Source organism: Macaca nemestrina, chromosome 14, assembly GCF_043159975.1.
Source record: "Macaca nemestrina isolate mMacNem1 chromosome 14, mMacNem.hap1, whole genome shotgun sequence".
NCBI lineage: Eukaryota > Metazoa > Chordata > Mammalia > Primates > Cercopithecidae > Macaca > Macaca nemestrina.
Window position 1 is genome coordinate 42948956 of NC_092138.1, and position 23445 is coordinate 42972400.

A 23445-nucleotide genomic window follows, 5' to 3' on the forward strand; every position below is an offset into this window, starting at 1 on the left:
TAATTCATTAGTCAGATGCCTGGAATCAAGGTGCCCTTAGCAACAGATTTTTGGAGAGCAAAGAATACCATTCTCTTGTTTTAGAGATGAAGGAGCTGAGGCTTTGAGTGGTAGGTTTCCTAAGATGCCACAGCTGCTTAATGTACAGCACACAGATTGCCTGCCTAATAGTCCAGTACTCTTTTTCTAGAAGTGCTCTCTTTACACCCTGCCCTCACCATAGGGCTCCCTGACTACCACCTTCCAAACAATGAGCCACAGTCAGGCAACTGCCTCCCAAGCAGAAACCCTTTGCTGAGTTCAGGTGTTCCATATGTGCAGGACTCTCATGAGCCCAGAGGCCTTACTTCGGATAGACTCTGGTTCCGGGGAGCCAGACTGTGGGACCATCAGAGACTGGGAGCTGTTCTTTTTTTCTCCACTGGCTGCACCAGCTGCTGAAGGAACAGCCTGGGAATCTGGATTCTCAGCATGGATGGTAAGTTTTACTGTCGTCTTTGTTGTCTTCAGAAGGCTAATAAACTGGCAAGGTGTATGTGTGGAAGAGAAACAAAATTCAAAGGTGAATTAGTTGACATACCAATGAGTCACCATTACCAATGGAATCTAATTCTGTCTGTGGTTAAGGGGAGAGACAGATGCAAATTATTTCTTTGTCAGGACTTGGGTAAAGAAAGAAATGGCTCTAATTTCTCTCTATCTTTTCCAAATGCCTGATGTAGATTAGGGCCATGGTTAATTTCTACTTTAACTCTAGCTCTGACCAGATTTTTCCTTACATAAGACTTTCAACTTTTTACATCTCTAATCTCATCCATTTTTCTGGATGCCCACAACCTTAGAAGATATATGGGTTATTTTACCTACTTCCTGATTCTATAGAAGAAGCTTACACAAACAGTTTTAATAAAATAGAAACACATATGTTACAAGCAGAATAAGAAAAGCATGCAATAAAAAAGTCAAGGCAAATGAAAAGTTAAAACATAGATTTATGGGTTAAAGGATCTGGCCTAAATACTTATTAAAAACTGAATTTTTAAAAAGTAACTTTAAGCTTCTTACTGGACAATGAAGAAATGATTAACAGTTATACGGTTCTCCCTCATTATAAGAAAGAAAAAGCATACCATATTTCAAGGAAACAAAGCTTTTTTCTGGCACTTATAAATAAAAGGCCTCAAATGAGATACTAAATAAATATTAAGATCTCTTTTGAGGAGAGGAAACTCAAGTACGAGATATGTTTAACCCTAATAAAAGTTATATACTTAATGGTTGAGTCTTACAATCTGTTTATAAAGTAGTATACACAGTGGATATTTATAACAGCAAATATTCATTAAAAACATTTTCGCACTAACAGTCACTATTAAAGAGTTTAAAGTTTTCCTAAGGAAAAAATGGAAATATTTATCAAAAATGCCCAGTGAATATTGAATAATTTGGCAACAAAAAATACCTTAACACTACCTGGAAAATAAGAAATAGAAATTGAAGAACTTGTGAATAATCTCTTCTTTTCCTTAAGAACATGTCTTTTACAGCTACAAAACCCTAATTCCCTATGATTTGTAGACACAAACACTTTAATCATGCCCAAGGATGGGCCTATATTACCATTTGCTTTATTTTGGAAAATTACCTTTTCAACAGGGTAACCAACAACAATTTCATCATCTACAGCCAATATCTGATCTCCGACTTTGAGTCGTCCATCCTAAATGGAAATGTAGAAGAATTTGAGTGATATTCCAAAAGTAATTCCCTCCCCAACTACTTAATGACAGCAAGAAAGGTAAACCTCACCGTGGCTGCTACCCCATGCTCTGTTAAACTCTTTATGATGACTCCACGGAGTGTATCTTCTTCGCTGATAGCAATACCCAAACCCCCCTGATCCTAGAAAAGTAAAAACAAAAATGCTCAGAAGACTTGAGATAGATTAATTTTATCCAAATGGATACCAAGGGTAAGAAAAGCAATTAAAACTCTTCTAAAGTCCAGAAATCTAAGACCTGAGATCTTACATCTAAGATCTTAGGAATCTTGTCTTTTCTTAAGCAAACTTTCAAATTTTCCTAATGGGCATAAATTTTCCTCCATCAAATATTCAAGTGTTGTCACTCTTCCCATATGTCTGACATCTTTAGTAACTTTAGCAAAATATCTAGACAGCAAAAATACATTCAATAATTCAATCAAAACATTCAGCATTTACAAATTCTGTCTAATGACTGAATAAGTCATTCAAAACCAACCAAAGAATCCCACCTCCTCTCTGGCCTGTCGCTTGGAAATAACAACAGGATCTAGTCCCTTCATTCTTTTCTGTCCCTCTTCTTCCTTTAGCAGGCAGACTGCCATTACTGATGCAGACTCTGTCCTTTTGGGGGCTGAACATTCAAGAGTTGTTTCTCCAGAGAACAGCATTTCAATCTGCTGCAGACTGAAAATGCCTCTCAGTCCCAAGACAAGTTCTGAGAACCCGCCAAGGCTGGGGAGCTACACCTACTTTGCTACATTTTCCACATTTCCCTTTATCAAAACCAAATGTTCAGAAATACTGGCTTTTAGCTTTCTTTAATGTTTACTTTAATAAAATTAAAATCGAGTTTTTAACATTTTCATGCTGGCCAGAGCCAGCAACCTAATTTTTTCTCCAGAGAAAAGTTACAAAAAGCAAAGAAGAGAAAAGGGAATCTTGACATGGTTTCTCTGAAATATACACATGAGTTAAATGTGCCATCAGAGATGTTTATGGTAATGGCTATGACATCAAGGTAGGTTTCAACATCATTTTAAAGATTATCAACCTGCGGCTCTTCTGAGGTAGATTATTAATGCCTGATGAGTTTGAAACTGTCACTGACCATCTCTCTGCTACCTCTCTCTTTCCAGGTAATCAGTCATGTGTATCTGCCAGAGTAAGCTGCACCTTTAGAGTGAGCAGAATTGACTTTACCTTCTACCTAACAATAGAAATTTGGATATGCCACTTAACATCTCTAATCCTCAATTTTCTTACCTACAAAATCTAGATTTTCTTGTCTACAAAATGGAATAATAATACTTGTCACGTAACGGTCAGGAAAGTACTTTATTGGTACAGTGGGTATTTGCTGATTGTTTACCTAATACTGCTTCCCATCTTACCCCTTTATACAAATTGATTTTTATTAGAATATCTAGCCTTCCCACCCACCCCTCTCTTCCCCCAACCGTCATATTCTCTCTCCCACCTTCTTCCCTCACCATGTTTCAGGCTGTAGATTAAAAATATGAGCAGAAATTATTTGCTACTTCTCCCTTCAAGAAGGAACCTAAGAGCAGGGGCTCGACTTAGTGACTTGATTCTAACAAAGAGAATAAAGCAGAAGTAATGGTGTATAACTTCACAGCCAGGTCAAAAAAGGCAAAGGGGCTTCCTCCTTGCTGTCTCTCTTGGATAACTTGCTCTGCAAGATGCCAGCCGCCATTGTCCTAAGAAAACTCAAGCAGCCCCATTTAGAAGAAATAAGGCTTCTTGCCAACAGCCATTTGGGTAAATCATCTTGGAAGCAATGTCCAACTCAGTCAAATTTTGAGATGACTGTAGCCCTAGCTGGCAATGTGTCGGCACTTGCACAAGAGATTCTCAGCAGATCCCCCAGCTAAAATGCTCTGAAATTCCTAACCATAGAAACTGTGAGACCATAAATGCCTGTTGTTTAAGTTGTGAAGTTTTGTGGTAATTTGTTACATAGCAAAAGTTAAGGAGCTCCAAGAATGGGGTTTGAACAACTGAAGTCAATTCTACAATTACAGTCCCATGGTCACAGTCCCTGGCTCAGAAGTAGACACATGATCTGAACTGATTCAATTAGGATAATCTTGGAACTTTTGCTCAGAAGGCTTGAATAGCCATTCTCTCCCTTCCCCCAAGATACATATAAAAGAAGTAGCGCATGGCCCAACTATGGCTGGCAGCCATTCTAAAACCATGAGAAAGACAAGTCTTGGGATAAAGTTGACACTGAATGGCACCGTATCACACAGACAGGGAAAGAAACAGGCTCTTGATGACACTATTCAGTCACAGGACCAACCACCCTTGAAGGTTGCTGACCTGAGTCCACAAATCCTCTTCCTTGATGAAACCTAATAGAATTAGTTCGTTTTTTTCCTATTATTTGCAACAAGAGGAGTCCTAAAAGAAACAATAAGCAACAAATCTGCATGCATAATATGCCCAAACTCAACTAGAATACTACAAAAACAACTATATACACATCAACAAACAATTTATTGATATCAGAAAAGCAGGATGAGGCTGGGCGTGGTGGCTCAGACCTGTAATCCCAGCACTTTGAGAGGCTGAGGCAGGTGGATCACCTGAGGTCAGGAGTTCAAGACCAGCCTGGCCAACGTGGTGAAACCCCATCTCTAATTAAAGTACAAAATTAGCCAGGCATGGTGGTGCACACCTGTAATCCCAGCTACTCAGGAGGCTGAGGCAGGAGAATTGCTTCAACCTGGGAGGTGGAGGATGCAGTGAGCCGAGATCACACCACTACATTCCGGCCTAGGCGACAGAGTGAAACTGAGTCTCAAAAAAATAAAAATAAATAAATAAATAAATAAGAAAAAGAAAAACAGGACGACAAATAAGAAAGGATAACAGCATATGAGTGTGCAATTTTTTATTTAACTGCTCAACTTTCCAACTTACTTTTACCAGAGTGCATATAGTCCTTAGCAAGAAGAGATCTGAGATACTTTGTTTGGGGCTAGTTATTAAAACACTACCATACAGGAAATAGAAAACAAATTAAGGAAATATATTTTCATGGTTTTTTTTCTGTTTTAAAATATTATTTTAAAAGTTATTTAGAGATGGGGTCTTGCTATGTTTCCCAGGCTGGTCTTGAATTCCCACCTCAGCCTCCCATATAGCTGGGACTACAGGGATATGCCATTGCGCCTGGCTTCAAGGAAATATATTTTTGAATGAGCTGTATCATTAAGCAGCTAGAAAAGAGTAATAAACAAGAATGAAAAGTCGAATTAAGCTTAACAAATTATTATTATTTGGAGGATTATTTTGAAGGTAGAAGCTTCTCTAAAATTCAAAAGAAGAAAAACTCTTAATCCTATTTCAAGGCTTTCCCCACATAAAATTGTATGGATATGAAGCACAGCTTTGACAGTCATAGAACGCTATTACCTGCTTTGATGCATGGGTACTTCCTAGGGCACACTGTGCTAAAAATCAATCTTTAATCAAAACTGTTTTCTGATCAATTGAATTTGCATTTCAGTCAGCTACTGTGGGTTTAGATTCTACATATGGGAGCTTTCTGCTTATACTTCTATTTTCCCATTTTTAAAAAATATAAAAGATTAAAAAAAGATAATTGACTTGTCAAGAGTTTCTAAGGAGTCAAAACAGAACTAGAAATGAGCTGTTAGTAGAGCTCTCACTTTTAGACAATGCAAAAATTATTCTCTTCCTGACTCTCCTGATCTCAACATCTTTCCCCCTTATGCATGTACAGCACATAACCGTTTATTCATTCTTCCTTCCCAGATATTTACTCAGTCTGAACTATGTCCATGACAGTAAGTAATGGGAAAGAAAAAGTGAGAATTTCTTCGCTCAACATGTGTACGTTTTAGATGTACAGAAAAGATACCCACATCAAATTTCATCACAGGAGACAAGCTCTTGGGTCAAACATGGTTAAGTGACAAATAAAATGAAGACATTAATAGTAAGTACTACATAAACCAAAATATTGAAGTAATATTTCAAAATAAACACAGGTGAGATTTAAGTTCGGTCTTTAGTGTATGTAGGATTTATATAAGTTAAAAGAAGTCAGAAAGACCAAGTGATATAAACCAAGGCAAGGAGGGATAAATTCTCAAAACCTTCTCCATGAGCTCTTGATTCAAATCAGTTTGACTGAAGTACAGGATTCCTAGAAGGAACATACAGGCATTTTAGAAAGGCAGAGGGGGCCCAGCAGCAAGTTGAAATAGGTAATGGATGGGAAATGGGACTTGGAGGCAGAAGACCAGAGTTCAATTCCAGCTCTACTATTTGGAGGTATGGGAACAGTTCAAAGTGGAGAAAATAATAGCAAGCTCACAGGGTTGCTAAGAAGTAAATAACATAATGAACACATGTTACATTACCATTAAATTATTATGTCAAATAACTAACTATAATTTTAAAAAAATGTAGGATAGTAAAAATGACAAAAGATTTAAGCTGATTCATGAGTGTTAGAAGCTGTTTCTTTCTCCCTTCTTTGCTTAATTGAGTTTTATTCCCAGAGCCATATAATAATGGGGTTAGGAGTGCCAGGCTTAGTGTAATATGTCACTTAACGTCATTTTTAACAATGGCTTCCTCAAGAGATGTTTTCAAGGATATATTCCATCTGGAACTCAGAAATTCATGGTTAGAAGTATTAACAAAAATAATTATAATAACTCACACTGTGGTAAGCACTTTGTATAAATTCTTTCATTTAATCCTTACAATAGCATCTCTAACGTAAAGGGATTTTCTTCATCTCATGAGGAAAGTGAGACCCAGAGAAGTGAAACGGTATAGAAAATAGCCTGTTGTATGGCAAGAGTGACACCACCTTGAAGCGAAACTGCCATGGTGACCAGTGTTTGACTCCTGCATACCAAGGTGTTCTGTAGCGAGCCCTGTAGTATAGATAATCCTTCATAAAGATGTTTACCTAACCTCTCCACTGGTAACAAGTTTCAGCAAGAAACTCTGAGACGTGACCAGCTACATGTCTTTATCCTTGCTACGTAAAGAATACTTTCTGGAGGGTGGATGCTGGGATCCATTGTCTTGTGGCCACCAGCAACATGGCTTCTGTACATAAGTCCCTGTTAAGCATTTCTTTCTGATAAACTGGATTTGTCAGCCTCTCTCTTCAGGCTCCCAGCTCCCTCAGTCTTTGGAGGTTGGTTTGCATATACCTGCTCACCATGGAACAAATGGCTTGCCTATTGCCCAGAGAAGTTAAGTGACTCCAAAGCCCACACTTAAAATCATTAAAATCATGGTTAATTGCCTCTTCTGTCTAGCTACTTTTAAAAGATTCTTGTATCCCCTTAGTTACTTTGGCTTTCATCAATAAATACATTCTAGCTACCTGAGCTTTAGATTTGTTTGAAATCTACATATAAATGGAAGCTTTCAGTGGGCAATACATTGAGGTTCTCCAAGGTCCTGCATTCCTCAATAGCATCTAATTTAGAAAGGGAAGTACACATAATAGACATCTGCTGAATAAATAAAAAAGGAGGCGAAAGGCAGAAACCAGCTTTTATATTGCAGAACGAAGGAACCTTGCTCATTAGCTCATCCAATCCCAACAATAACCCTTAATATAGGCAGCCCATTTACAGAAGAAGAAAGTGAGGACCAATGGGATTAAGTGATTTATAGCCGATCACTCAGGATGTGAGAAGGGCTTCTGATAGACAGCACAGGCTTCTGTCCACCCTCATTGCTAAATGCCCAGCCAAAGAACTTGAATGTATCTGTTAGGAAATGAACGTCCTTGGGAGGTTCTGAGTAGGGGATTAAGATGCTATGAACATCTATCAAGGACCTTAATCAGGTAGTCTAATGTGGAAATAGAAAACATCAGAGAAAATCACTGACAAGTAGCCATCAGACAACTCTATACCAGCTTATTCATCCCTAATTATTAAAACAATAATAATAGCAAATAATACTTGTATATGTGTGCCAGGTGCTGGAAACTGTACATATGTATATTTAATTTTCACAATATATACTTAATTCTCACTACAAGTCTATGAGGTAAGTTGGACAATTATTAAGTCCATTTTCAAAAGGCAAAACTATGTACAGGTTAAGAAACATGCTCAAAGTCACAGTCTCATAGCCAGTGAGTGATAAATCTAGGTCTCTGACCCAGGTGGTCTGGCTTTAAGTCTGTGCTCCCAACCACTACAGTAGGCTGCTCTTTATTCATCTAACATGTTCATTCCACAAACATTTCCTGGGCACTCATTATATCCTAGAATATACTAAGCCTCAGATGATAAATTAAAATCCATACCATGAAAGGGTATTTTAAAATTATCTAATTTTGGACTTTTCTAAAGATCAACATAAACAGATTTTTTAAAAAAATCATTCATTATAAAGTATTCAACATACATTTAAATGTTTCATAATTAACAAATTATAGGGAAATGATTGCACTGTTAAATATTATAAACTCTTCAGGATTTAGGAGGAAAAGAAACTAAGAGCGGAAATCAGAAAGGGAAAGAGGAAGATGTCATCTCTCTTAAATGGCGACAGAATGAGGGATTCTCAAACTGAAGTGTACGGACTTCTTGAAAGAAAGGTAAAAAGACTTTACTAACTTCTTTTCTTTTTAACCACAACAGAAATAGTCCATCATGATAAAGACTCCTCTTACGTGTATAGTACAAGACTAGAGCGATGCGTTTTTGTATATGGTTATCACTGTAAAAAACAATAGCAATAAAAATATCAATATCGTCAGGGTACTTTTTTCCCCTGAATACTTAACAGAATCTGACCATGTGCCAGGATAAAGGTGCTCCTATCATCTTCAATTTACAAATAAGGAAACTGAGGCAAAGAAAGATCATACAATGTGTGAAGCGTGTACTTGATGAAACAAGGATTCAACCCAGACAGAATGACTCTGGAGCTGAGGCTCTCAAGCATCATACTGCACTGCCTCCTGGTTGGAGAGTGGCAATACGGACCACTCTCTTTCCTTCTGTCTGCAGCACTTCCTATAAATATTCTCTGACCTCCCTACCCCACCTCCTGCCTTCCTCTTCTTCCTGGGCACTTCACTGCTCTTTCAGCTTATACTCATGCTCTTCCATTGTCCACCTGCTTAACTGCATGAGCCTGAAGCACCCAAAAGCATTTATAGGTTTCTGTTCAGCAAACTATCTCTTAAAGGCAATCATCTGAGTCGAAAATTCACTTCTAAATATATGAGCTTTCCTATTTTTAAAGGACAAAACTATAATTTCTATTTCTTTATTTTCATTTCCTCCATAGCAGGACCTTAGTAAAGGAATCAATGGACAGATACCTAAATTTCATAATTTGGAATAATGACAAAAGTGCAAGCTGGACCCCTGATGAAGTATCAGTTAGCACAGTAGTTTTCAAACTTAAATGTGCATCAGGCAGGTCTAATAAAACATAAACTTCTGGGCCCAATCCTAGAGTTTCTTATTCAGCAAGTAAGTTTGAGTGGGCCCAAGTATTTGCAATTCTAACAAAATCTCAGATGATGCTGATGCTGTTAATCTGGAGACCACACTTTTGAGAACACAGTGAATTAGAACACTGATGTAAAGGAACTCACATCATTTCATTCCAATTCAAAGCAGATTTACCTTGGGAAGCTCCAGATGTTGCACATTTTTAAATGAACTGAGGTCCACAGCTGCATCAGAAGTAGTAACAGTTGGCTCTGTCTGACAGAGGGAAAGAAATGACAAAAAGGACAACTGCGTGTTAGGAATTTTGATTTGTTTAAATATAAGGGCCACTTATTCAAAATTATTTTATACATTATACAAAATTATTTTAATACATTTATTTATTTTAATACACTATTGTTATTTTAATACATTTATTTATTTTAATATATTTTTGCTATTTTAACATTCTATGGAATTTATGAACATTATATTCTTTTCAAAATACTTATGAGGTGTAACTGGACAACAATCAGTTGAGAGCACAGATAGACCAAGTGGCTTGAAGACTGCCTGGATTTACTGTATAATGAAAACTGATGGCAGCCCAGCTACCAAATGGTGAAACTCACTGACAGAGCACCAGCAGAAACACCATTCATTATTCTTTTTTTTTTTTTTTGAGATGGAGTCTCGCTCTGTCACCCAGGCTGGAGTGCAGTGGCCGGATCTCAGCTCACTGCAAGCTCCGCCTCCCGGGTTCACGCCATTCTCCTGCCTCAGCCTCCCGAGTAGCTGGGACTACAGGCGCCTGCCACCTCGCCCGGCTAAGTTTTTTTTGTATTTTTAGTAGAGACGGGGTTTCACCGTGTTAGCCAGGATGGTCTCGATCTCCTGACCTCGTGATCCACCCGTCTCGGCCTCCCAAAGTGCTGGGATTACAGGCTTGAGCCACCGCGCCCGGCCCCATTATTCTTTACTGCGTTATTTATCAAGTGAATTGAAAACTTTAATGTTTTACCTGAACGTTATTAAAAATTCCTTAAGAGACATATTTAGTACAAGTAATATGAAAAAAATATATTACTTTGGGCCGGGCGCGGTGGCTCAAGCCTGTAATCCCAGCACTTTGGGAGGCCGAGGCGGGTGGATCACGAGGTCAGGAGATCGAGACTATCCTGGCTAACACGGTGAAACCCCGTCTCTACTAAAAATACAAAAAACTAGCCGGGCGTGGTGGCGGGCGCCTGTAGTCTCAGCTACTCGGGAGGCTGAGGCGGGAGAATGGCATGAACCCGGGAGGCGGAGCTTGCAGTGAGCCGAGATCACGCCACTGCACTCCAGCCTGGGAGACACAGCGAGACTCCGTCTCAAAAAAAAAAAAAAAAAAAAAAAAAAAGAAAAAAATATATTACTTTATAACCTAGTTATCTTAAATAACCACATGGCATAGTTGAATGTTAGGAGCAGCCAGAATGAGACAATGATTTGTACATCTATCTTATATACACATAAGCTCTATTTTTATATATTGATTTAGGAAAGAATGTTTCTCTTCCTACAGCTATCCCCACTGATAATCACCAAAGTTCCTCTAATTTAAAGCTTTTCATTCTCTACTAACTCCTTTTATTCATCATACACATGTATCCAAAGCTTTCCTAAATCAAAACAAAACCACTCTCCCAATTCTCTATCACTCTCTAGCCACTGCCTCTCTCTCTCCTTGATTTCTTGTCCATCATTTGCCTTCTCAAAAACCACTAAAAGTCTCCTAGTTACCAAACCCAAAGGACTCTCTCTACTCATCCTCTCGCTGGATTCTTGCTACATGGCAGCATGTAGAGCTGTGGAGTGTACCCTTAAAAGACACTCTCCTCCGCTGCTCTGCCACATGCCCTCCTGGTTCTTCATAGCCTTGATCTCTTTGTTCGCCTTCCTCCTTATTGTTGCTACCACATGATTCTGCCCTTGGCCCTCTTTCTCTCTAAATGCTTTCTCAAGACCTCAGTTTCCGTGGCTTAGAAATGCCAAATCTGCATCTACAGGAAATCATCTCTAAACTGGAGACCAAATGTCCCAATGTAAACTTCTACCAGGCTATCCAACAGCCACTTTGTTCTTACCCTGCCACAAATAGAATGTACCATATTTTTGCAAATATCTTTCTGTATTTTCTATTTGGTAGAAAACAGCCATCCCTCATATGACTAAGTCAGACGTCTGAAAACCTTGTATATCCTATCTGTTTTATTCTCCAGTCCAAAGAGCAATATCTGGTATAAGGCAGAGTACTCAGAAAATATTTGTTGGTTAAACACATCTTCAACCACTCATTTTTCCTCAATGAGTACATTTAGTTGGGGATGAAGTATTACCAATTTGGGTCTTAAACATGTGATGTAACCATTCCCTCTTCTAGCTTTAGTTCAGGTCCTCGTTAACTGTTTCCTGAATGATTCCAATAATTATCTTACTTCCTCTAACTTCTCTCCCCTGCTACTTCTGATTTTTCTCTACAGTACTGCCAGAGAAATTTTTAACTATACATTTCTCATTCTTTGAGCTCCACACTGTCTCAAAGACAAGGCTGGCACATGTTAGCCTACCAGTGTATTCCATGATCTGACCCTTTCCCCTCTAATATTGACCCTTTCCCCACCAGCTCCCATTCCCTGCCCCTCATTGCTCAGTGATGCTCTATAATTTTGTTCCCTGCATTGGCCAGAGTATCCACGCCATTACTCACTCCATGCCCTCTGCTTGCAACATTTTTACCCCCCAAATCTTCCAACATACACTTCATATGTAACCTTCCCTATAAAGTTTTATTCTCAATTTCTTTTCAGAGGCAGAACTGATAACTCTTTTCCTACCCTCACTACAGACTACAAGTACTCTTCACATAAGTGGTATGCTTATTTCCATGAGCGTCTTCTTATACTAGGATTTACACTCCTTGAAGGCCAAGGATATAACTTAGCTACCTCTAAGATCCCTCTCTAAGTGTTAGGTGATTGTTTGATTGAATTAATAAAGTGCACATCAATCAAGTCTTCCCAGAGAAACAAATATAAGTTACATATACCTCCTTATTTTGAAGATTTTCTGAGGTAGAAGGCAAAGGTTCTACTGCATTTCCAGGACATACGGCCATCTGATTCACTGCATCTTTATTTCTGAAAGCAAAAAAACAACAACCTGTTATAATATAATGGTATTATTTTCATTCTCTTACTTCAAAAGTCAGAAGGTTATCAGAGAAAAATTTTTAACCCCCAAAACCTGGAACTATGACACTTACATATTTACAAATATTTCCTTTTCTTTCTTTTTTTTTGAGACAGAGTCTCTTTCTGTTGCCCAGGCTGGAGTGCAATGGCACAATCTCAGCTCACTGCAACCTCCGCCTCCCAGGTTCAAGTGAGTCTCCTGCCTCAGCCTCCCTAGTAGCTGGGACTACAGGCGTGTGCCACCATGCCCGGCTAATTTTTCGTATTTTTTCTTTCTTTTTTTTTTTTTTTTTTTTTTTTTTTTAGTAGAGACGGGGCTTCATCATGTTAGCCAGGATGGTCTTGATCTCCTGACCTCGTGATCCGCCCACCTAGGCCTCCCAAAGTGCTGAGATTACAGGGCCCGGCCACAAATGTTTTATTTTCATTCAAAAGAACTCCGAGTAGAAATGCTAACAAAAAGTATTTGGTAAACTAGCAAAAGAAAAATGATCACCTGATAAAAATTATTTTCACTTTAGAAGGGGCACATTTAATGATTGATGAGGCATTCTGATGACTTCTTCCATATAAAATCTGACCATTGATCTGTGAGAAATAAATAGCATTAGTTGGGCCTGAAATTTTAGTATCATAAATTTTTATCATCCTTCCTCATTAATGAAAAGCACATTTTTTCTTCCTTCCTTTCAAATATATTTTATATTAAATGTTATATATTTTCCTCCCCAGAACATGAACCTGACTTTTCATGGTGAATAAAAGAATAGCTCATGTTTAAAGCCAGCATTAAAATAATGCACATGAAGTCTGACATCCATGGACTGCTGATAAAGAGGCACCACTTGGACCAACTGCAGGAGAGTAGACAGCAAATTTCCTGGCAGGCACTGGGCTCCCAGGATGCTCTGCACAAAATGAGGGCTCTGTGGAAAAACTTGTCACCTGCAAGACCATCCTGGGAAGTTCCTTACTGTCGTATTTCCCACTTAGTCTCAAAACTCAAGCCCTGGAAATAGGTCACTGGGAGAAGGAATGCTGGGTAGATTCAGGATTTAGGCAGCAAACTGTGCCTAAACAGTATAGTGCCTAATGCAAATGACTGGCTCAGTCATTCGGTCGTTTAGTCCCTGCCAACTGAACCTTCCATGTCTATAGGGAAACATACTCAGCATGGGAAGAGCATAAAGGCAGTATAAAATCATGTGGATCCCAGCCCGGGAGGGGCAAGGACAAACAACAGAAGCAAATAAAATTCTAAACCCTATAAAGTATGGTCCACAAATTTATTTTGTTTGGCAGGCTGAGTTACTGCTTGTTATTTAGCCTTAACCTTGACCCCACCCCACCTCACCCTCATCACTTCTCCCATTAGTGATTCAAGTTCCAGAATGTCCAGTGGGTCAGCCTCTGGGGAATTACTGGTCACTTGGCTTTTCAAAAACTCCTAATAAAAATGCAGCACACAAAACAAATGCTTTTGAAGTGTGAGCTTTATTACTATCTTGGGGCAAAAATTGTTTCTGGTGCTACACAGTCATGACCTTTTAATGGATGTTAATGGGAACATGAACTCTACTTAGTAGAAATTTGGTTTAGAGCCAGATTTGCTGCAATGCATCTATTTTATTAAGCAAGCAATGGCTTTCTCAGTCGCTATAAGGTATAGGTGATTTTCTGGAAACTGACGGTTCCATTACACTTATAAAACAAGAATAAATCCAAAGTTTTCCACAAAAACTTACCTCTAGAAGCTCATCTGCAATTTGTAATCGACCATCTTTTCCTGCAGCTCCATTTGGATCAATCCCCACTATGAAGACACTCATCCTGGATCGGTCTTTGTTCCCAGCAAGACTTAGGCCCAAACCACTATGACCTTTCTCCAGTTCAATCATATGCAGCTCACCTGTTAGGGTTCCATAACGCTCTCTGATATTTTCTACATACAACAATAACAACAAATACATATTTAAAGTTAATTTACAGTCAAATGCTTTACTGTGGAAAGCTATTTAGTTTTATCTCAAAAGGGCAGTATTTAGTACCAAAATGTAATCTTTGTCAGTTAAAAGCTAAATAGACTAGTCACTTGGGCATCAGAACTGGTTTCCTGGAGGACCCAAACTTTGAGGAATTTCTTTGCATCTAGGGTGCAGAGAGCACAATGTCTGATTAATCAGTTCACCTTGGGGTGGTTATGCCAAAGAGAAGTAATTCATATTTACAAACTCTCTTTTTTTTCTTTTTTTTTGAGACGGAGTCTCGCTCTGTCACCCAGGCTGGAGTGCAGTGGCCAGATCTCAGCTCACTGCAAGCTCCGCCTCCTGGGTTTATGCCATTCTCCTGCCTCAGCCTCCCGAGTAGCCAGGACTACAGACGTCCGCCACCACGCCCGGCTAATTTTTTGTATTTTTTTAGTAGAGACGGGGTTTCACCATGTTAGCCAGGATGGTCTCGATCTCCTGACCTCGTGATCCGCCCGTCTCGGCCTCCCAAAGTGCATATTTACAAACTCTCAAAAGACTATGATTAAACCAGAAACTTGATCACTTGCAGAGGAGAACAGAACTGAGGCATCCAGAATATCTGTGTTCACTGAACAGTGGGAGCTTTTCTCCCATTGGAATATCAACATTGTATATCACATCATGTTGGGCAGTTTCTGGGTAGATATATGCAAAATGAAGGGAATGAGCTTCCTTTTTGCACAGAGCTATCACGCCAGGACAACTTGATATATGTATCCCAGCTTTGGGACACATTTCCTAATTAGATGACACCATTTACATCTCCTACCCCACATCTTCAAGAGGTGATGGTTATTGTGCACCCTATTTAATCTATGAGGGCTAAGGCCTCACGTAGGTGCTCCAGTGCACAGCCACAGATGAGCAACCAGCCAACAGCCAGCATTACTTGCCAACCATGTGAATGAGCTGTCTTGGAAGTCCAGCCCAGCTGGGCCCAGTCACCCACTGCCCTTTGATAGATTAATAATAAATTATTGTTTTATGCCATTACATTTTGGGGTGGCTTCATAATAGAAAACCGAAACATTCCAGTTCACATTTTCCTCAAGAGTACATTCTGACCACACTGATTGTTAGCAATACGCTCTAGCGTCACTGAGAACAGACTGAGAAACCTACAAACTTTACCAGTCATCTTAGAAAGTGTTACTGTATGGCTAATGGGCTAATGTCATGCATTCTACATTGATTCCTAACTGCATCAACCTCATAAACTATTTCCTGATTCCCACAATATAGCAGCACAATTTTTATGTTCTGTACTTCCTAAAAAGATGTACTACAGCTTTCTTAAAGGAAATAATTCGATTTTTAAAATAAAACTTTTTAAAACAATGACATTGATAACTTTGGGCTAAATTTTAAGTATTTTTCCTGTAAAATGGTATTTGCTTAGAAAACAGAGACTCCCTATTGGTCCTAAGAACGGCTGCCTATGAAAGCCTGCTGGGCACCAGGCGCTGTGCTTAGCACTCTTTTGGCACTGTCTAATTGAATGTTAGCAACCTGAGGGAAGAACTCCATTTTAAAAAGAGAGATAATAACTAGGCTAAAGCTTACAGACAGTTAAACAGTTTAGTCAATACCTAAAGTTTTTGTCTCCACAATTATACTACATCACCATTCTGGTATAGAAAATGCACCAGAAGTTCAAGGTGTGATATCAACAACAGCCACATTTTACATGAGGAATCTGAGGCCCAGAAAGGGGTGGTGACTTGTTCAAGACACAGAGTGGCATAGCTTCTGAGAGAGTGCCCTGTCCTTATTAATTCTCATACAAAAGGCAGAGTGAGCTTTAATAGCACTTTTAAAGGAAAGGAAGAGTATGATTTCATGCTTCAGGAATGTATGCTGTATTCAAGCAAAACAAACACCATTTCTTTCCACACAGAACTGCAGTATATATCACAAAGCTGCAACATACTTATTTATCCAGGGCACAATCCTTGAGAAACTCAGAGCTATTTTAATACCTCTTATAATTAAATGCATCACAAAAAGACAACTTACTCCAGCTGTAACCAAACTCATCCTCTTTGTCCACATCTTGTGAGGTTTTGCTTGCAGATGACTGTGTGTGATCACTACCCATTTCTGCAAAGGCTGAAGGAGGGGGTGGGGGCACACTGCACAATGGAGCCTTCTCTGGCTCTGACTCTGACTGACTGGGTGCCTGTGGGAACAAAAAGAATGCAGTGGGTTTGTGCAGTCTAAGGAAGAAAACTTCAAGAAGAAGAAATAAGATTATAATGTCAAAAACAAAGACTGGCTTTAAAATAACTAACAAATAATGGAAAGTTCATATATGTATATAATATATATATAAAATAACAAATAATGGAAAGCTCATATATATATATCTCTAACAAATAATGGAAGGCTCAGATTGTTAAATATTTTATATAATACATATATGATATATATATATAAAAACATATATATATGAGCTTTCCATTATTTGATATTTTAAAGCCAGACTTTGTTTTTGACATGATATTCTTATTTCCATATATATCTATTTATACATATAGATAGATAAGAAATATTAGATGGGATTCAGGCAAAGTTTAAATATATTAAACTAAGTAGTATCAAAGAATAATTCACTAAGCTTTTATTTGCTATTTTAAGCCAATGAATTAATGAATTTGAAGGCTTAAATGACTTGGTAGAAAACTGAACTTTTCCTTTTAGAAAAAAATGTCATTCAAAAGTTGTAACGTTTGGGTCTGGGTAAGATTTGAGGCATGTAGAAAAATCTGCCAAGAAACTGCAGAAAAAAAAAATTAACAAAGAAGTTGCCCTTCAAAGCTTATTAGTGAAACTAAACATAAATAATTATTTATTGCTACCTGAATCCTCTCTCCACATGATTCTCTTAACAAATCCAGGACAGCAAGTATCACACATGCAGGCTTGTCTACCAGGGAGCCAGTTTGTTAGCACAGAGCACACACTCGGATCTGAGAGGCATGGTTTTAAGAACACCAGCTTTCCCTTGCCAAGGCAGATCACAAGATAAATGAGGAAACACAGAGGCTCCTTAATAGAAAGCCAAAGCGTAGCATACTGGCTGTCACTTAGGGTCATAGGTCCTATTTCAAAAAAAAAAAAAAAAAAAAAAAAAAAAAAAAAGGACTTGGCATCATCAAGTTCTTATATTGCAAAAATAATTCCAGTTTTTGCCATTAAAACTCCAATTACTTTTGCACCAACCTAATATTATAGATGATCAAACAGAATGCTAAGAGTTTGAAAGGTCTTTAAGTCACTGAGTTCATTTTATTCATTTTGCAGATGAATAAACCTTTTGAACCTGAGGCTATAAGAAGTGAAAGTTTTTGTTTCAAATCAAACAGTGGTACTAGACTTCTTTTTGCTTAACTCTTAATCCAGTACACTTTCCATTATATCATGATGTCTCCTCCAACTTGCATAAGTAAGACAGTACCTAACTCAAAGGTCAGGGACATGCAGCTAAAGTTCTAACCTTGTTACGAAGCTGTCCCTGATGCCTTGAACCTATGGTTTTCCTATATATCTTTATTTTACTTTTTTACTGCATAAGAATTCCTCTGATACAATGTTTTATTATGTATGTTTATATCTAGAAAAACATTTTTTTTAAACTGACTTCTTATAAGGATACATTAAGTGATAAACATGCACAAATTACTTAGCAATTATTTATTGGTGCCAAGAATTAGAATACCTAAAAAGATATCTAACACTAGAACTATCTGAGACTGAATGTGACCTTTCTTTGTTGATTCAGAAAGCACTCAATTTCTGGCAAAGCAAAAAGCTGACTGATAGGGATTTAAGGGCCTAAGTGTCAGATTACAGAATCTGCTATATTGAAATGTACAGTCTATACGTCATTGGACAAACAGATGAAAGTTACTAATGTAAATGGAACCCTTGTCATCTTCCCAAATGCTGTGCCATAAATGTCTCAAATAAATAATATACCAATAAAAGCGAACAAACACACACACACACAAAACCCTCATTTGATCCAATCAAGTTTCATTATCATAGTAAAAGGAGCAATATATGCACTTTAGAATTTTTCTGGCTAAAAAAATTTACTTCTCTGTAACAACAGAAAATGTTATCAAGCATTGATTAAGTCCATTCCATTTTTTAAAAGTAGAACAAAATCTAATTTAAACTTCCCATAATTTTAACAAATCTAAAGATGACATTTTATAGATCTTGCTGCATAATTTTTCTGAGCTGTTATTTTAAGAACAAACCAACAAACAAAACCTGCTTATCTGAAAAACTGTCTGGGATCTCAGGCACAACATTTTCATACTGTGAGTAAACCAAAACCTACCTGACTAGTAAAACCAATATAAGCCTCTATTTACTTGAGGGGCAATCAGGTGTTACATTTTCATATCCCTGACACCCTCATTCTCATCAAGATGATGTATCTGCCTTGTTATGACACTTTTTAAAAGGTACTCATGAAAATATAGCTCTTTAACAAAGATTGCTTAGCCTTCATTCTCAAAAATGCAATGTATACTTGAAATCACTCCATGCCGTGTATGTACATATCAAGTACAGCACACACATAAAGCACACTGTAACACACCCACATACGAAAATTCCACACTGACACAAACCTTAAAGGGTATGGGAGCAAAAGGGTTAGTTGGGGAACAACAGAAGATAATTCTACTTGAATTCTGTAATTCCTATAGCAATAGAAAACATATTGCTTCAGATATAGCACCTTTGGTTATCCATATCAATAACATGGCATTTATTACAATAACATGGAAATCTGATGAATATTCATAAAGTGTTTCCTGAAAAAAAAATTGTTGACTGCTTTCTTCCTTTTCATGATTAAATTATGGTATATAAATTATTGTAAATTTTTGTTGCAATTTTGGTTTTATAATTTCATCAGAAAATGAGAAGATCCAAGTATAGATTTACGAGCATTGAAACAGTTACGTTTCCTGATTCAGGCAATTACATGGGCATGCTTCATGAATATTCAATAGACTCCTGCATGTACACATACACAATTATTTGTGCAGTGATTAACTCATGGAAGAGCTTTTATGATCACCTTGTAGAAGTCTGAAAAGGATTTAAATCCCAACACATGGTTTTAAAGAAATTATGTGTGAACGTATCACACATTTGGCAACTAACAAAAATTTAAATATCAGAAATTTTAAATCACACCAAAATGAAAGAAAAGCATTGGACTCATGATTCTCCCTTACTCTTCAGAAGGGCCATTTAATTTCAGCAATAAAAATAAATATTCTCTGGCAGGAAAATGTGCTTAAGAAAGGATTTGCATGCCCACTCCAAACAGCTTTGAGGGTTTTTTTTTTTTCCTGCCCAAATGTAGTAAATAGTGAACTGGGACAAAGACACAGCAATAACAAAGAACAAAACATTTGCAAAAGGCAACCAACAGCAAGACAATGGGCATTATCCAACCTTGTCGGCGTTGATTTGTAGAGAGTCAGCAAATGGGTTAGTGCTGCTGAAGTTGTACTTAGGGTAAAGGTTGTGCGGCAAGGAAGGCAAAGGGGATTTCTAAAAGGAAACATAAGAGGCGCTGAACGCAAAGGAAATGTATTGAAAACAACTCAGTTTTAAAAGCAAAGCACATACTGATTTAAAGAACTGCCTGTGTGAAACTAGATCCTATCAGATCCAGTCATTAATAGCAACATCTTAAAACAGTCTGGAACTAAAGATTTGTTTCTGATGACCTAAATCTATACCTGAGTCTAAATCAGGTCACAAACCACACAGGAGACTAGTTGTCAAAGTGATTCCAAATTTCTTTTATTTTTGCTCAGTGACTTCAGTATTACTAACAGAGGCACATATATTTTGCCCATCTTATATATTAATACACGTTTCATGAATATCAGTAAACATGTTCAAAATTAAAACCACACAAGTTTTTAATTTACATCTAAAAGCTAAATGTTTTTTTAAAATAATCTGTCTAGAATGCAAATTATAAATTGGTCTGCTAGTTCATTGGTAACCTTCATTATTCTTTTATTTTGTCTCCCAGTAAGGAAACTTTCATATTTTGACTTGATATTGACAGTGCTTCAGAGCAATTGTATTTTTTAACTTAAAAAAATCAATAATTTATTAAAAAATGAACTCCTGTACAGTGGTGTTCTCTATTTCTGCCCAGTTTTTGTGGAGGTAGGAACATGGAGATTCATGTTTTAAATAAATTTCCTATAAAATTGCCCACATTATTGGAGAATTTATGAGGCTTTAGACAATATTTGAAGTCCTGCCTTACAGTGTTTCTCAGAGGTTTTGTGGCTTGCCAGTAATAAGCCCTGAGCCAGACTGTTAGAGTTGAAAATACATATTAAAGCCAGGATGACTGCCAGATAGAATTTAGCATTTTCATAGTTAAAAAAAAAAAAAAAGTAATTTCCTTAGCACAATAAATTCTTCTCCTTCTTTTCACACCCGCTATCTTTTTCTTTTATTGACTGTATCTTTCAGGGGAAATTGCAGACATTTAAAATTCATTTTGGCTCCAATTAAATGTTTGTGTTACTTCTCTCTATAAAAAAGCCCCACTGGCAGGCGTCAAGTATAGGGAGAGGTTGTCATGTGACACCACCCTGTATGGGAGAACACTCTGGAAAGACTCTATCCTCAGTATGCCTGCACTAAAGCTTATGCCACATTACCCTTTCAATCTGCTCTTCTTGCAATGTTTTTCCTACAGAGGGAAGACAGGAAAAGAAATGGGCACAATGACATTTCTGCTCATCTCAACTCTCTCTCTGCTTTTCAGTTTAAAATGTCAACTCCTGCTTTACAAAAGAGAAGATCACAAATACCAAGACACATGACCATTTATTAAGGTGGAAGAAATGACTAGGCAGAGGTGACAAATACATTTTAGGCAAAACAATTCAATGCTATGGAAGGTGGAGATTATTTCTAATCTCCCTACATGGGACTTTTAGGTTTCCAGTGTACTGTATAATTCTGTAGAACACTAGAAAACAAAACTAGCAACAAATGGAATATTTAAAGAAAGCCCTAGTTTATAATTTTTTATTACTTTTGTTTTCTTTTCAATTTGCAGATCTTAGAGGATTAGAATTTGGCCCTGATAGCAAAGTGTAAAAGTATAGCATAGGCACAGCAGATACAATGGTAGATTACTCTATTATTAGGAAAAGATTTTTAGAAACAAACTATTTCTTATTAAAAAACCAATGATGATACTTCTGTTTATAGTCTCAAGGGCTGAGAAAAGCGGAAATATTAACAATGAAGCAGCACAGGGAAGACAAAAACATTCTCTGGTCTATATTAAATAAGGCCCACCTTTCAGTGAGAAAATGCGGTCAGACTGAATTCTGTGAAGGGTCATACAGGTGAAATTATCAGGGCTACTTCTGGAAGTTTCTGATTCGTGAAGAGCCTAAGGGCCAACGCAACTGACTGTCTTTTCACCTTACGTTTAAGATTTCCTAGGAGCTTTATCCTACAACTACAGATAAAACAATTATCAGTAAGAGACTTTTAAGTATGTGCATTTGTGAGTGTCCCTTTTAGATTACTGGAGACCTAATTATTTCCATAAGGAAATAAATCATTGAAACAAAATATATCTCATTTTAAATGCAAAATTAATTTTAATTTTCTAAAGCAAAATAAGTATGACTTGACTAAATATGTCATTTATAACAAGATTTACCCTGGAACAACTGCTATAAAATCAGGTATCATTATACCTCAGAGAGTAAAATAAGAGTATTTTCCAGGTATATGAGACAAGATCTTCCCAGCTCATTGGAAAATGTGCCTGACACTGAAAGGAATATTTGTAATTTTAAGTTTTTAAAGCAACATTGAGAATCACTATTCAGCAATTTATATTGTCCCAAATGACGTAAAAGTTGTAAATTATAAATAAAACAAAAAAAAGGACTAAAACCCACCCACAAAAAATAGCTTTAACTTAAACACCCATTTAACATTATTATGCTGTGTCTATGTTTAACACACAAATGGAAACAAATGTAAAAGGATTTAGAGTTATTTAAACAAATAGAATAGTTCTGTAAAGAATGCAGCATGATGCAGCCCTACCATTTGGCAAATTTTCTTTCTGAATGGATAATTATTACCTAACAATAAACAACTGAATGATTAAAAATTGTAGATGTTGAAGTGCTTACATTAAAAACTACTAGATTCACTTTTACAGTAAACCCGGAACAGAGTTACACCTGTCTTCACAACAGAAGGGCCAGTAAAATAAATCTGGTCACTTTACAGTCCATGCATAGAATATTGATAAATTACTTTGACAGAGTTCATCTAAAGAGCTGTTGGTTATTTTCATATTTGAACCTTAATATCTTAAATTCTTAATTTCAGAAGTTAAACTGAGCCCTAGTATCTTAAATTCTTAACTTTACAAGTTAAATTAAATGTATTTTGCAGGTAAAATTACATATTTTAAGTTTTAGATGATACCTTCAACTTCCCTCACATATGCTGATATTTTTGTTTTAAAGACAACCAACCCTAAAAACTAGTAAGCAGGTAATTCAAAGAGAATCACTATGATGGAGGTTGTTAACTTAAACCCAAAAAAGGAGCCTGTTAAGTGCTTCAGGACATCTAGGAAATGGTATGCAATTTTTGAATGGATGTGTATGTTTCTAAAGAACTTTCAAAGGGGTATGTGAATCCAATATGCTTAATAACTGCTGCATGTGAATTTTTTTTTTCCCATGAGGCACAAAGAAGGAGTCAAAAAAACAGTTTTAAACTCTTGGCATAATTTTCATCTTCAGCATCAAGTCATATCAAATCCAAAGCCTTGCTCTGTATTTTTGTTAACAACAATCATTAAATGTAACTTACATTTTCTAAAATGTTTT

General features: G+C 37.2%; 1 protein-coding gene and 1 long non-coding RNA gene across 26 annotated transcripts in view; one reads left to right on the top strand and one right to left on the bottom strand.

The window, feature by feature from the left end:
• Positions 1–23445, bottom strand: part of LOC105489102 (multiple PDZ domain crumbs cell polarity complex component) — a 175392-nt gene that overhangs the window by 19689 nt on the left and 132258 nt on the right. For 12 of the 24 annotated variants that reach the window (XM_071077786.1, XM_071077783.1, XM_071077781.1 and 9 more), the window contains 8 exons: positions 16526–16688; positions 14225–14421; positions 12976–13067; positions 12335–12425; positions 9442–9522; positions 1810–1902; positions 1646–1720; positions 348–522 (listed from right to left, as the gene is read on the bottom strand). In XM_071077786.1, coding sequence (XP_070933887.1) covers positions 348–522; positions 1646–1720; positions 1810–1902; positions 9442–9522; positions 12335–12425; positions 12976–13067; positions 14225–14421; positions 16526–16688 — 967 coding nt within the window. Of the gene's footprint in view, positions 1–347; positions 523–1645; positions 1721–1809; positions 1903–9441; positions 9523–12334; positions 12426–12975; positions 13068–14224; positions 14422–16525; positions 16689–19152; positions 19225–19990; positions 20090–23445 lie in introns of all 24 variants that reach the window. The other 12 variants (XM_071077772.1, XM_071077773.1, XM_024795140.2 and 9 more) reach the window with 2 other exon arrangements.
• LOC105489101 (uncharacterized) lies at positions 340–13339 on the top strand. Of its 2 annotated transcripts, XR_011612574.1 has the most exons (7): positions 340–478; positions 1657–1798; positions 2641–2783; positions 2902–2945; positions 5570–5753; positions 8276–8399; positions 13212–13339. It is a non-coding gene; the product is annotated as an uncharacterized lncRNA (long non-coding RNA). The 2 variants fall into 2 exon arrangements; XR_011612575.1 differs by lacking the exon at positions 2641–2783.